Source organism: Ambystoma mexicanum, chromosome 4q (assembly GCF_040938575.1).
Source record: "Ambystoma mexicanum isolate Mex_15411 chromosome 4q, UKY_AmexF1_1, whole genome shotgun sequence".
NCBI lineage: Eukaryota > Metazoa > Chordata > Amphibia > Caudata > Ambystomatidae > Ambystoma > Ambystoma mexicanum.
This window is the reverse complement of record NC_090928.1, coordinates 624,658,974-624,674,421: the sequence shown is the minus strand read 5'-3', so window position 1 is coordinate 624,674,421 and position 15,448 is coordinate 624,658,974. Positions and strand designations below refer to the sequence as shown.

At 41.6% G+C, this 15,448-nt stretch overlaps 1 protein-coding gene across 1 annotated transcript in view; it reads left to right on the top strand.

The window, feature by feature from the left end:
- Nucleotides 1-15,448, top strand: part of SLC1A4 (solute carrier family 1 member 4) — a 267,158-nt gene that overhangs the window by 82,530 nt on the left and 169,180 nt on the right. The window contains exon 3 of the mRNA XM_069608167.1: nucleotides 7,353-7,415. Within this exon, the coding sequence (XP_069464268.1) occupies nucleotides 7,353-7,415 (63 nt within the window). The remainder of the gene's footprint in view (nucleotides 1-7,352; nucleotides 7,416-15,448) is intronic.

The following is a 15,448-nucleotide window of genomic DNA, read 5'->3' as shown; positions in this document are numbered from 1 at the left end:
TTTTGTAAAGTAGAGAGAGAGGGATCAGTGGATTTGATAGGGGATCTTGATTTGTCTCTCAGAAGGGTCGAAGCAGAAGGAGAGTCGAATAGAATTGAAGAAACAGATCCACTGCGCTTGAGCCTAGGAGTGAATTTAATGTGTTATGATATGATATGGCACTTATAAACCGCCTATACACAAGTGTTGGTTCTTAGTTTTTCTGATCGCAGGTGAATGAAGCAGAGGATCCGGCCTGGATGTGTTGGGCAAGGGGTTCAGAGAGGATACATCCATCAGTGAGGTTTGAAGAGATTGAAGTAGATTGAAAAGATTAATTGGGTCTGTACATTCTTTGGTTAGACTGTCCGGAATGGTAATAATCATCTTAGCAGGATCCAAAAGATCATATCTGATGTTAAGGGATTTCAAGAGAGGTCTCATATTCAGGGATTTTTCTCTTGGCTTGAGCGATCTTGGAAAAGTCTGGGGAGATGATTTTGTTGCCCTGAAAAAGGATGGGGCCATTTTTTCTGGCAGTGAGTAGGATTTGGCATGCTTGTTGATGTCTTAAAAAGCAAGCTATGAATGGACTTGTTAAAGTGTTGTTGCTAGAGAAGCAGGGCCTTATCCTGTGAGCCCACTGCAGTTCCAGAGGTGGTGAAAAAGTGATTCCAACGACAGAGGGGATGCAATTAGTAAGGAAATTGATGGGGTCATCCCCTTAAGTTTTTTCAGGCATCCCATAAAACCGAATTTCAAGCAGGAATTAAAAGGTGAGTTATCAGGTACTGGTGTGGTTTTGGTGGAGTCAGTCATGTTCAGAGGCAAAAGATAGCAGTAGTAAGTTAGCAGCTGATTAGAATCCACAAAAAATTCAAGCAAAATAATAAATGCAATATATACTTCAGCCATCGGGAGCCAGTAGTGAGTAGGCCACGATGTGTAGTTACAACCAGGCGGTAACATGATTGATGGGCCTGGCTACGTGAGGAGAGCTTCTGCATAAGAGGAAATAAGAAGCAGGGTCCCACAGAGGAAACAAGCACTTAACTGTGCACATGAAACGTGGCCAAATCTGGAAGCAGGAGGTAGTTTATTGAGCTTAGTGCACTCGCTTGTAAGGAACCAAGCGATTATTCCAGTATAAAATGGCAGACAAGCACCACTTTGAATGAGGGACCCACCTCAGAGTGTAGGCGGCACAATCACTGTCATGAGAGACACACCGCTGAGGAGTCGGGTGTCAGTAATCCTCTTACTCACGACCTTCCGGCAAACCCTGCTGCAGAGAATAGAGAAATTCCGATTCCAAAGGCTTCTGGAGAGACGCGGGTACCATTGTAACCTTATTGTAGAGTCGGCTGCAATACAGTAAGAAAGTTTTGTTCTGTCCGTTGTGGCAGAGGCCGCGGAAAAGCTTAAGAAATGTAACCCTGCTACTAGCGACATTAAGAAATGGTATTTAAGAAATAATGTAGACCAAATGTAAAGCTCATGTTGATGAAAAAGTCTATCAGCTCACGGAGCTCTATGCCTAAGCAGCCATCTCCATCGCCGCTTGGCCACAAACCCTCTAGGGATATTATACATTTTTATGCTTCATCCCCTCTCCTAGTGAGACCCCCCGGCACTTTGTGCTGGACTTCTGTACCTTTTTCCACTCATTCATACTTATTTGCCCTGACATTTGGAACTATGTTCTCTGTTTTACCTTTACTATGGAGTCTATTTTCCTCCATATCTCTTTAAAGGCACCCGTGTTTAACTTTTGCAGCACACAGCTTCTTATGGGCAGTGTTGCTGGGAACCCTTTGGGTTCTTCTTTGAGAGTATTTCTTTATCCTTACTAACTAGAATTGTTAAGGATAGAGGGATGCTTTGTGTCCCTCCTAAAACCTTATACTATGAGAGATTGGCACACACACCTTATGTGGAGTGCTAAGGGGATACCTAGTATTCTCTTATCCCTGCTCTTGTGACTTTCTAGTCACATAGGCATCCATATAGTTATGGCTGGTGGCAGTGGACGTGTTCTACCAACTATTGGGCTATTTTTTACTGCATAGTTTATTCACAGTCTCAGTTGTGCACAATAGGATCACCTATGTTCTAACATGGTGGCTCCTTTCTTTTTTTGTGATTTCTATTGTGGTTTTTCTTTGTTTACCCTTCTACCATTCTGGGAGGGGGAGGTCTGTGTGTGTGTTTTGCCTTTGGCGGGAACCCTTGGGTGTCCCCGCCTAGACTCCAGTGTATCTGGGCAGACAGGAAGTGGGGGAGGAGTTATTCACTCCTTTGCCCTTTGTCTGCCTGAGTGCCTTAATGGAACCAGTTCCCACTGGGGGGTTGGCTATCCTGATTGGACAGCCACTCGCCCCTTTCTCTAAAATGCTGTGAGAGTTTGCAGACAAGTGTATGGTGAAACTGAATAAAAGGTGAGGTTCCTGAGATGAAAGGCAAGTCAACCACTGGAAACTGAGGTATCCAAAGCTGAAGATGACCAGAGACACCTGCAGGCCCTTTGCATCCCCGTGAAGCGGCTACTGCTGTCCTGACCCCCTTTTCCATTTGACAGAGGAGCTCCGAAGAGGAGCACACCTTCCCTTTGGCCGGTGGGACCAACCAGCCCTGAGACGAATTGCAATTTGAGCCATCTCCTGAGGTGCTGTGCCTTTCCAGAGCTGCAGACCGCGAATACCAGGAGACCCCTGACTCATTTGCAGTGCAATGTCTTTGAGAGGCCTAATCCATCCAAGTCTTTGCAAAGCTCCAGGTGAACCTTCAGAGATACTATCCGACTCATCCAAGTCCCCTCCCCAGGGTGCAGGACTCCAGAATCGAGAGATCGACCGGGAAAATACTGTCCTTTACTGGTGCAGAAAAAAAAGCCAAAACCGCAGACTTGACCAAGGAGACCACCAAAGAAATCCATGCCAAGGGTCCTCTCTCTCTCTCTCTCTCTCTCGAGACTGCTGTTGTTACATCCCATTCAGAATCCTTCCTTTCGTCGCCAGACCGAGTAATCAGGACACCAGGTCTGTCGCTGCTGCACAAAGGAGAATCCAGCTACGAGCATTTCTTGTAACCAAAGGTATTGTGGGGTGAAAGGTATTGCTTACCTTGAATCGAGAAGTCGCGCCAGAGTGTTGGAGTGCCTAAAGAGGTGTCCAGAGTGTCCACTCTACCGCTGAACCAAGCTGCCGGCTTGTGTGCCTTTAGCGAGTCCTTTTGCAGGGTCTACATCATTGTGTTAATTCTACAAGTATCTTTTCCTAGAGACTAAAAGTATCCTAAGGAACTTTTGCTGTTCTGCTGCTTCTTAAGACTTTAAATCCACTCTGAACTGACTTTTTCGTATAGTTAGGGATTGGACTTTAAATGCGTTAGTTTGCCAAGAAAGTGTCTCTAGAACTTAAATTCCGCTATTGTTTGACTAACCAACCTTTTTCCTTCCTAAAAGACTTTGGGCCTCATTACGACCCAGGCGGTAAGTTACCGCCTGGGCCGTGACTTTACCACCATGGCGTAAACTACGTTTACGCCATGGTGGTTGGCGGACTTACCGCCCCATTCCGACCTTGGCGGTGCGGTAAGTCCCCAATCCCCATTTACCCTTCCCCATTCCCATTTTTGCCCCATAGGGCATAATGGGAGTGGGGAAGGCGTTAATTACGCCACCGTAAATTACGGTGGCGTAATTAACTCCATGGTCCCTTAGCGCCATGGTTTTTAACACCTGCTAAAAGCAGGTGTAAAATTCGCCATGGCGCTAAGGGACCTCGTACTCAGGCGGTAAGGGTTGGCGCTGTTTACGGCGCCGTAAACCCCTTACCGCCTGGGTCGTAATGAGGCCCATAATCTTAGGCGGCTTTGTCAACTAAATACAATAACCATACATCTTTATCTTAATGCGAGTGCGCAGTAGTACTGATAATACGGTAGAACTGTCATTAGTGTCAAACTCTGTAACAATTGTACCACGAGCAACTACCATTGAAGCAATGGCCTTTAAAAAGTAATATTTAAGAATACCTATGTGTGTTGGGTAAGTGATCTAAGTATTTACTATCTACCTTCCTTGTGTAAATATAATACATTATATATTTGAATATAACATTATTTGTGTACGTGTTTCTTTGGACTACTCTACCAATTGGGTTCTGTGTACTTACCTAGAGCTCACATCTTCCACTTATGATACGCCTTTCTGCTACCACTCTACCAAGGTTCCTTGAGTAGTAAAAACTAAGAGTTGGGGTCCTGTATCCCAAGGGATAGTCTAACCTCAAGTGGACTATAGTAAAACTCCCCTAAAATCCATATATTAACACGGGAAGGTGGTCTGTTCATAATTGAGTGTTTTGCATTATCTACCTCCTGGCCATCCAGGAAAAGGGTGTTTTTGTCAGTTACCATTAGGTTGTAAACTCAGTTGTCAATTCCTAAACAGACCAGCTTGATAATTAGTTAGCTATCTCTTCACATTAGCTGCTTGATTCTTTACCAGAATAGGCTTTACTGTTGGGATGAGTCCCCTATTGATACATTGCATCTGCAATTTGGCCATGCCAGAAAACAGCTTCTTTAGATGTTAGATTGTTTACTTTGTCAATTCCTATGCAGACCAGCGTTTCATTAGTTCCATAGCTCTTTACATTAGCCAATTGATTTTATATTTCCTTTCTCTCAGATTACACTTAATTGTGTACACGCGTCTACCTCAAGTGAAAGTTTCTCTATCGCTACCTTGCATCTAACACGTTTGTCCCTTCTCTATATTAATTAAAGGAATTGTTTGAGCTGCATAATATCAGTGCTATTTGGGGATATAGTAGTTCAGAATGAGGGGCAAGGCCGGTATTGCCTTATGGGTAAGGCTATTTCCTAGTGGCTGCTCAATTTGAATCCTATGCACCCGTGACTGTGCTGCCATCTTCCAGCACACACAAGGATACTTGTTTTCTAATATGGTGGCTGGAGCATTTATTGGCTTCTCAGAATAGGTTCTGGGTTCTGGGTAAGAGGTTCTGGTGTACCAATCAGATATTTGACACAGACCCCCAATGGCCCCATAATGATGACTCCTTCCTTCGCAGATGGTCCCCCTCAGCCACATGCCCTATTGGCAAGCTTGGATGCTTGACTTCAACTGCACCTGTGTTGTTCTTCTCTTTTGTAATCACTCTAACCTCTTCATGGTTCTTGGGAGGCGACAGAGTGCACCATCAATTCATTTCACTCCTCTTCATTGATTTTACTGCATAAGTCTTTCAAAAATCATCTTATTATTTAACTCATCATCTATAGAATGAAAGACTACCTCTAAAATATTGTGATAAATTGTGTGGTTTTAAACCCGTATAACAACTGTCTTCACTTATCCCCCTTTTGGGCCTTTTCTTGAAAAATAAGGTTATTATTTAGCTGCTTTGGAACCCAACGCAAGCTGAATCGGGTGAGATCTGTCCTCTTGGCGGTTTTCAAGTTGAACAGATGTTGCCCTGTGCTTGTCTAAATTGGAAAGAATTGATTGAGCTTACAACATTTACCTTTTTTACAGAAAAAATCCCACCATCCCTCTCAAAAAAATGTGTAATCTTCAACTTGATTTCTTTTTAAATACCTGGGATTGGGGATGTTTAGAAAGGCATTTGCGTTCATGCCTTGTTACAGAAAGGGGTTGATTTACGAAGTTAATTTCCCGTAAAGGAAGGCGTTATCTTATTAAGGGCAGCCCAGTGATGTGTCTGAATTTCTGCGGCCTCGCATGCCATTGTTTCTCAGATCAACTTTTCCTTTCAGATTCAAGGGCATTTATTTTGACACTTGAACTTGGTTAGGATTTTCTGCAGCCAAGAAAAAAATAAAATCTGTCATTTTAATTCAAATTGGCTGGACTAGGAATGTTTTTTTAACAGGTCGTCATTTTTGAATTTTCGAATTTGTGAGCCGTGGGGAACTTTGGGTCAATGTTCTGGAGTTCCTCTTTTTAATTCATGTTATATGTTTCCTCAGCACTTAACCCTTATACATTTAAGCCTTGAATTGATATTTGCTTCTCTCCCAGTGGTATTGCAATTAATTGCCTTCCCCTAAGCAGATGGCATACCTAGAATATTTACAATTATTTCAATATTTGTATCTGGAACGCTATCTAGTCTGGTAGCTTTTTCATTAGCAAGCTTATTAAATGTGTTTCGCACCTCTATGGAAGTGACGCTGCTGGTGTGGTGTTCTTTTACTAATTTATGTGAGAATGTTCAGGATTTCAAGGTCATTCATCTCAATCTTCTTATTATATAATAAATGTTTATGAAACTCTGAAGAGTTCTCTGATTTCTAAGATAGGTGATCTGTTCTGCAAAAATCGATTCACACTTTTCTGGCAAAATATGGCAACACCTGGTGGGAAGTGGTGTGAGTAACTGGGCACACATATATTAATGGCACCACCTGGCATTTGGTGTGAGTACTTGAGAATATGATGCTAGCGCCACTAATGGTGTGCCTGGACATCTGACGGATGTAGCTGGCAAAGGAGGTCACGGCATGGGTATAGAATGCCATAAAGTGTAAATAGTGGCAATGCCTGACATGTGGTGTGAATAGCTTGGAAAATGATTGCAGTGATTGGCAGATGATGGTGTCTGATACAAAAACTGATGCTACATGGCCTGAGTGCCAGATTCAATATCACTTGCATGCCCTGCATTAGTGTGAGTGCCTTGCAGTCTGATGTCATTACCTGATTAATAATGGCAGTGCCTATCATGGCATACGAGTGCCTCAACAGATTGCTGGAATGCCTGTCAAATTATCATGGCCGTGCAATGGCAACACCTGGCAAATGGTGCGAGTATGTGATCATATGATGTCAACAAACAGAACACGTTTTCACGGCACAAAAGCTACATTTGTTAGTGTTATAAGTATTTGCTAGCCCCATTAATTGTCGCAAAAACAATATCCAATCCTGCATTTTTACACCCACTGATATTTCTTATACTGTTTTCCTCCTGCTTTTATTCTTTTATCCTTGACATAGATTATATTGTATTTTTTCAGCCACCACATCCATTATCTATCAAACTTTTAGCAATCAATATCACCGTAGAACGTTTGGAAATGTACTGCACTTATAGCTTCATAAAAGACCAACATAAATGTGAAATATCCCCAGTGGCACTAGGAAGGCCTAAGTCTAACTCCTCTGCAGCCAGGCTTCCAGGATGGACAGTTACACGCATGTGTCATCATATCATGTATACTTCTAAATGAGTCCTGATCTTTAACTTCTTGAATCATTCTGCATATGTTTGCATCCGTCCGGTCACCGTGTTCATAGGTATTGCTTCTTCTTTTGTCTTTAGTATGCCACAGACTACAAGACTATCTTGAGAAATGGAACCCTAGGAAACCTGACCCTTGAGAAGGTGAGTCCTCGCACAGCAATGTCATCAAGTGAAATGGATGCACGTGTTAATGGTGGACTGGGGAGCGGGTTCCACGTGGTTTCGCCTCTGTTAAACTGCCCGTTTTACATTTTAATCGTGCAGTTTACACCGCAGTCGTTTTGTTTTTATTTATTGAGGGGTTATTCATTGCGGGGTTCCTCCCAGTTCCCCCATATAACCCACGTCACCCGGCCACCCACTGCCCCCCAACACATATATGTTTTTTTTAATGACGTAAACGACTGTTGTGAATTCTCCAGAGTTTAAAATGGAAACGTGCAGTTTCACGGCAGTGAAAACAGATTTACGGAAAGCTCTGCTGCTGTTTTTATCTGTGTCCATCCTAATGTGTCAGTTCAAAAAACACTGACTCCACAAACTAACGAGCTCTTGAAATGTTAAAAGGGCTTTACCATTGCTGTTACTCCCAGAAGTCGGTTTCCATTGCATAGCATATTTCTCTTCTAATAGCCAGAGGCGTCTTCCCATATCTGCTATAATGGTTGCTGAAAATAGGATTATATTGCAACGTTCTGCGTCTTACACACCGCTCTAATACCCTGACCCTGACGTGTACAAATCGATCTGCTGTGAAAATGCATGCCAGGTTCCTGTTATATTATCAAAGTAGTATAACCTCTAATGTGAATAAATGGCGCTGGTCTGTCCTTTCCACATGAAATATGTATTCTATTCATTCTTGTCCAGGGCATCAGCTGTCCATTAGCACCCTTGGCGGTTGCATCAGCCAATCAAGTTGCTCCAATCCCGGGCTGAATCTAACGATGCAAGACCGGGTTCGTAGCAACCCGAGTGCTCTGCGCACCCGCCCTCCATCCAGTTCTGCATGTTCTCTCTGCTCCCCTGCCCCCCCCCGCTCCAATCTCCAACCCATTAACACCCCCACTCTCCTCTCCTTACCTTAACAGAGCTCCTCCGCCCGGCCCGCACCACCTTGCTTCTGCCATGGAAATGGAAGAGGAGCTCTGAGTGGAGCCCCGCCTTCCATTTCCATGGCAATCCTGACTCTCATCTGCTGCAGAGAACAAATCAGCGTGGCCAGGTTTTTTTTATTTTTTATTTGCCATTAGCACCTCAAGGGTTTACCTCGGGGTGCTAATGGCAATAAGAACGTGTTTGGTGGTATTCACCAGCCCGGTACAGCACAGGGGCCCGGTGCTCAGGCCCTTGCTTTGCTCTGGCCAATAATGTGACCACCAGGCCGTTACCAGCCGGTGAAGCCCACCGAACGCATTATTATTGCCATAATATAGCCCCTGGAATGTTCTCTCAGCATTTTCATTAGACAATCTGCAGTTTTATGAACCAGTATACCCTGTAGACTTTTCTAAATGCTGCATTCAAGGCTGCGGCAGTATTGGGGGTATCTGCAGTCAATTCCTTGGGACTGCCCATGTGGATTTATGTATAAATACCTTTTATATATTTGTATGTTTCATACTGTCAAGAGTGATGCAAGTTGTAATGGCTTCATAGATGAGTGAAGTAGAGATGCACACCTGATAACGTTATCAAGTTTCAACTTATAAATGAATCTACTTGTAACACAACTTTAGGTGCTCCCAGAGAGTAAAGTGCTACCTTTACTAGGAAATAATGTGGCTGGGAAGATTCACTGCAATTACACAGTGAATGAACTGGGGCACTACAATAAAGCAAATCTATTGCACTGATTTGATTAAATGTCAATGAATAAAGTGTATTAGTACTTCGATGATTAAAGTAATTCAAACAATATAGTATGGACTTTCACTTTCACAGTTTATATAAAAAACATATATATGTATTTTCCAACATACATTAATTCAATTCATTCCGCAGATTGTGTCAATAATGAACAATACAAGTTCTTATTTCACAAAACTTAATATACATTTAGACTGTGTCTTTCAACAATTCATTGCAAATTTAAAAAAATGAGTCCCAATATTAGAGTTGACATAAATTGTTCGGTGTTAATGTGACCGTCATCCCCTCTTCTCAACTACATGTTTCAGGCGTTAAACGCCCTTCTTCGGGTTATAAATATTGGGTAACCGTTTTTTCTATCTCTCCTGCAACTAATTATAAAGAAAATTCAATAAGTGTGATAATTACAAGTGTTTAAAGTATCAGTACTGTGTGACTTAAAGGTACATAACGGCACTAACCTTGGTTGTGGACCTGGAGTGTGGTCCAAATATTTACATGCTGGTAGATTACGTGCTCACTGAAAAATACGGATATAGTAGTGTCAAACCACGGTAATACATAATGTGGCTCAGGGGGAGCAGGCGCCATATCATAGCGCTGGGTCCCCCTGTCGCCACACAGAATTCAGTTTAAATAGCAAGTGTTATTCAGAGAACAGCCTAGTGCTTACCTAGAATTAGATGACTGTAATAGATTTGTCTAAATCAGTGGTGGATGTCCAGTGGAATCACAATTTGTTCAGTAATTATACGTATCACCTCCTGTAACGTATATTATATGTAACATTAGGGGTTGCATTAATATTTCATTCTCTGTTTCATAAGACATAGATAGTTAGTTGAGTACCCGCTTACCTGTTTTATGATCAGCGTATCCCATCTGTTCTGATTCGGTGTGTGACCGCTCGCTAACTTCGATCGCTCGTAAGCGTATATTTCAAAGATTCTCTGTTAACAATAACCAAACAGAGTATCGGATATGAATACACTCTGTATATGACCCAAAAGTTGTATTGAATACATACAGCCTAACAAGTACCTTGTACCTCGGTAACTCTCATGTGATCCATGTATATCCCACTCGAACGCCTCCTCTTTATGCTTCTCTCTGCCGTCGCGTTGCAAGCAAGGCAGTTTGAACGAGACGGTATGTCTCTAAAAGTCCATCTCTTATTTCCATGGCGATTCGAATTCGGGGGCCATCTTAGAATGGTCTACACTGCTATTTGGTGTATGAAGTTCCCTCATCCGCATGGTGTTCTTATATTTAATGAGGTACTGAAATAGGATAAATTTCGAACTACTAGGTAAGGGTGTATGTTATAAATCGGTACAACAGAGAAATACACTTAACACTGTGTATTAGGTCTCAAGTCACATATTCTGGAAATCGTAATACCTAGCTTGATCAGAACCCATTTGCATAGTATTGATAAGTTCATACAGAGGGCACAGTGATGTGAATTGCGTAAAAGATGACATCATAGGTTATTAAATTATAACCACATTCCACTTAGAAATGATAAGATTGCACAATCACGTTCATTCCCACATAGTATATGATCTCACAGAAAACAGTTCAAATCCCAATCAATATTAATTCCACGAGGATACATGGTATCAAGTCTTTCGATCCAAAAGATCTCTCTCTGTTGTACCAACTTCATCAGATTACCCCCTCTTCTGGGGAGTTTCACTGAACAGGATTTAGGGGCCTCGGCAAAACCTGAGGAGTTGGTATACCAATTGGAGTGACTAATTAGACGAGAAATCAGCCAACAACTTCATGCAACCACACTAGCCCAATATTATAAATCCCAACATATCCCACGAGGACTTAGAATAGACTTTGAGCCGACTCTCTGTAAAGAGAATCCTGAATTTGTGAAACGGTGGAGACTTATTGTAAATAAGTGCTCATTAGATCTTATTATCCTAACCATCAAAGAACTATCCAAATCTCTTACAACCATTGAAGTTGATCTTGAGAACACCAAAAAATCTTTGGGAACACTAATGACAAAAGATGAATTAACAGCATTATTGGCAGAAGTGGACAACAAGCTTGATACCTATAAAAGGGAAATTGAATCGAAAAAAATAAGGAAATTCAGAAGCGACACACTGGATTATAAGTTAGATATAGTCTACACGTGGAAAGCCTACTATCAAGAAAGGGATAACCAAAGAAGCTCAAAACCTGCTTGGCATAAGATCAAAAAACCATCAAATCCAGGGTCAGTACCTACATCATCCGATGCCTCTAGTGGAGAAGCAGACAATATTGGAACAGCAACGGAAGTTGAACCAGAGGAAACAAGAGAAGATCGAAGAGAGACAAGAGGGTCGAGCCAGATTCCTAGTACTTCAAAACCTCCGGCTGAAACTACACAAGCTACGTATTCTTTTTTAGATAGAATAAGACACGAAGAGGGAAAAAGAAAAAATCCAGCCAGGAAAGTGAATTATCCACCAAAGAAACCCTAGTGGTGAAAATTTCAGAATACAGACTGTCCGCTTTTGAATGTGAAACACTGCAGAAGGGTATCTCATTTGTACCACACTATAATACTACCTTATTGAAAGAAAAAATATCTTTCTTCAAATTGATAAGAAAAATGAGGTTAAAATTGTTTTTTGACACTATTGATATTCCTGAAAATACCCAACCATCTGAACATCTGGAAATGAAGCCTAAAAGCACATTTACACCGCCTATACAAAATTCAACACTGGAAGCTTTTCAAAACTTGGTGCTAAAAGACCAAGGCAGAAGAAAAGGCAATTTGACCCATAGAGAAAAACAGGCATTGGAACAACTCTGGCAGAATCCAGATATTATCTTGAAACCCGCTGATAAAGGGGGTGCACTTGTTATTGTGGATACCAGTAAATACAAGATGGAAATACTAAGACAATTGGAAGACCAAGATACGTACCTTGAGATTTTTGAGGACCCAACAGAAAGAGTGAAAACGATAATCAACAGAACTTTGGATGAAGCTTTGGAATCAGACATCATTACAGAAAAAATGAAAAGATTCCTAAATAATCTATATCCGATTATGCCAGTGATTGATATACTACCAAAGATTCACAAGAACCTTCTAAACCCTCCGGGACGACCTATTATTGCAGCAAACAATAGCCTCTTAGAGCTGATTGCACAATACATAGATAAGGTTATTCAGCCACTGACCCGTACTTGCAGTACCTACATACAAGACTCCAATGACTTTCTAAGAAAATTTGAAACGGTTACCTTCACTCCAGAAACAGATTTATTGTTCACGATGGATTTCACTAGTAATATACCAACATTACACATCAAGGCGGACTGGAAGCAATGGAATGGATGTTACTAAAAAGCGGGAGAACTTGTGAAGAGTGATCCCTTATTTATTCTTAAATTACTGAGCATAGTCTTGAAGAACAACTTGTTCTCCTTTGAAGAGAGCTACTTCATTCAAATTTCGGGGACTTCAATGGGTGCAGCGATGGCACCAAGTTATGCAAACATATATATGGCATATTTGGAAGAAACAAAGGTTATCAGCAATCCAAGATGGAATAACAAGTTGAAATGCCTTACCAGATATATAGATGACCTATTTGGAGTATGGCAAGGGACTGAAGATGAAATCCAGGATTTTTTGGAATATATGAACGGATTGGCACCAAGAATTAAGTTCACACATAAGATCAGCAAGTCTGACATTGACTTTTTGGATGTCAAGATATATTGGAAAATCGATAAATTGGCAACAACAATTCATACTAAGGAAACAGACAGGAACAGTTTACTTCTGGCCACAAGCTTTCATCCAAGGAAAACCATCACTAGTATACCCTTGAGCCAATTTCTACGCTATAGGCGGATCACATCTGAGGAAGAGGACTTCGAGACCAAATTGATGGAGTTGAAAGGGAAATTTAGAAACAGTGGTTACAGTGAGCAAACTATGTCTGAGCATTACTCAACGGTGAAGGAGATCCCAAGAACAGTGGCCCTGAAGCCCAAAGTAAATGTGAAAGAAGAAGAGATAGTGCATGTCACTACTTATTCGCAACAAAGTAGCAAAATCAAAAATATTATTTAAAAAAACTGGGATGTTCTAGCATTGGATCCAACCTTAGAGAAGTTATTCCCAAACCCTCCACTCTTTGCATACAGTAAAAGTAGGTCTCTGAAAGACCACGTAATTAAATCTGAGTTTACACAAAAAACAAAAGTGAAAAAGACATACAGGGGGACATTAACATGCAATAATTATAATTCCTGCAACAATGTATTGAAAGGAGACTCCATCTGCCATCCATATAATGGCAAAATGGCAAAAAAATCTCACTATTGCACACATCAACTTGTGACACAAGAAATGTAATATATGGAATCAAATGCCCCTGTGGCATGCACTACGTGGGACTTACCAGTAGGAAAGCCAAAGTGAGATGGGGGAACATAAGTCGAACATAAGGAACTGTTCTACTAAGTCACCGGTTGCACAACACTTTATTGCGGAAAGACACACTATTGCAGAAATGAAATTTGTTATCCTTGCATCAGTGAAACTCCCCAGAAGAGGGGGTAATCTGATGAAGTTGTTACAACAGAGGGAGATCTTTTGGATCGAAAGACTTGATACCATGTATCCTCGTGGAATGAATATTGATTGGAATTTGAACTGTTTTCTGTGAGGTCATATACTATGTGGGAATGAACGTGACTGTGCAATCTTATCATTTCTCAGTGGAATGTGGTTATAATTTAATAACCTATGATGTCATCTTTTATGCAATTCACATCACTGTGCCCTCTGTATGAACTTATCAATACTATGCAAATGGGTTCTGATCAAGCTAGGAATTACGATTTCCAGAATATGTGACTTGAGACCTAATACACAGTGTTAAGTGTATTTCTCTGTTTTACCGATTTATAACATACACCCTTACCTAGTAGTTCGAAATTTATCCTATTTCAGTACCTCATTAAATATAAGAACACCATGCAGATGAGGGAATTTCATACACCGAATAGCAGTGTAGACCATTCTAAGATGGCCCCCGAATTTGAATTGCCATGGAAATAAAAGATGGACTTTTAGAGACGTACTGTCTCGTTCAAACTGCCTTGCTCGCAACGCGATGGCAGAGAGAAGCATACAGAGGAGGCGTTCGAGTGGGATATACATCGATCACATGAGAGTTGCTGAGGTACAAGATACGTGTTAGGCTGTATGTATTTAATACAACTTTTGGGTCATATACAGAGTGTATTTATATCCGATACTCTGTTTGGTTATTGTTAACAGAGAATCTTTGAAATAAAACGCTTACGAGCGATCGAAGTAAGCGAGCGGTCACACACCGAATCAGAACATATGGGATACGCTGATCATAAAACAGGTAGGCGGGTACTCAACTAACTATCTATGTCTTATGAAACATAGAATGAAATATGAATGCAACCCCTAATGTTACACACAATGGCCCTCATTACAAGTCAGGCGTTAAGGGTTTAACGGCGCCGTCGGCGCCGTTAACCCTTAACACCTGATTAAGAGGTCCCGGGTTTTAACGCCTGCTTTTTGCAGGCGTTAAAACCCATGCCGCAAAGTGACCTTGGTGCTAAGTACGGTGCCGCAATTTGCGGCACCGTACTTAGCGCCTTTCCCCATTCCCATTATGCCCTATGGGACAAAAATGGGAATGGGGAAGGGCAAATGGTGAATGGGGAATTACCGCCCCACTCACCTTGGAATGGGGCGGTAATTCCGCCATCCACCATGCCGGAGTCCGGCATGGAGCATGGTGCTAACAGCACCATGGTCCACCGCCTGACTCGTAATGAGGGCCAATATACGTTACAGGAGGTGATACGTATAATTACTGAACAAATTGTGATTCCACCGGACATCCACCACTGATTTAGACAAATCTATTACAGTCACGTAAATCTAGGTAAGCACTAGGCTGTTCTCTGAATAACACTTGCTATTTAAACTGAATTCTGTGTGGCGACAGGGGGACCCAGCGCTATGATATCGCGCCTGCTCCCCCTGAGCCACATTATGTATTACTGTGGTTTGACACTACTATATCCGTATTTTTCAGTGACCACGTAATCTACCAGCATGTAAATATTTGGACCACACTCCAGGTCCACAACCAAGGTTAGTGCCATTATGTACCTTTGAGTCACACAGTACTGATACTTTAAACACTTGTAATTATCACACTTATTGAATTTTCTTTATAATTAATTGCAGGAGAGATTGAAAGAACGGTTACCCAATA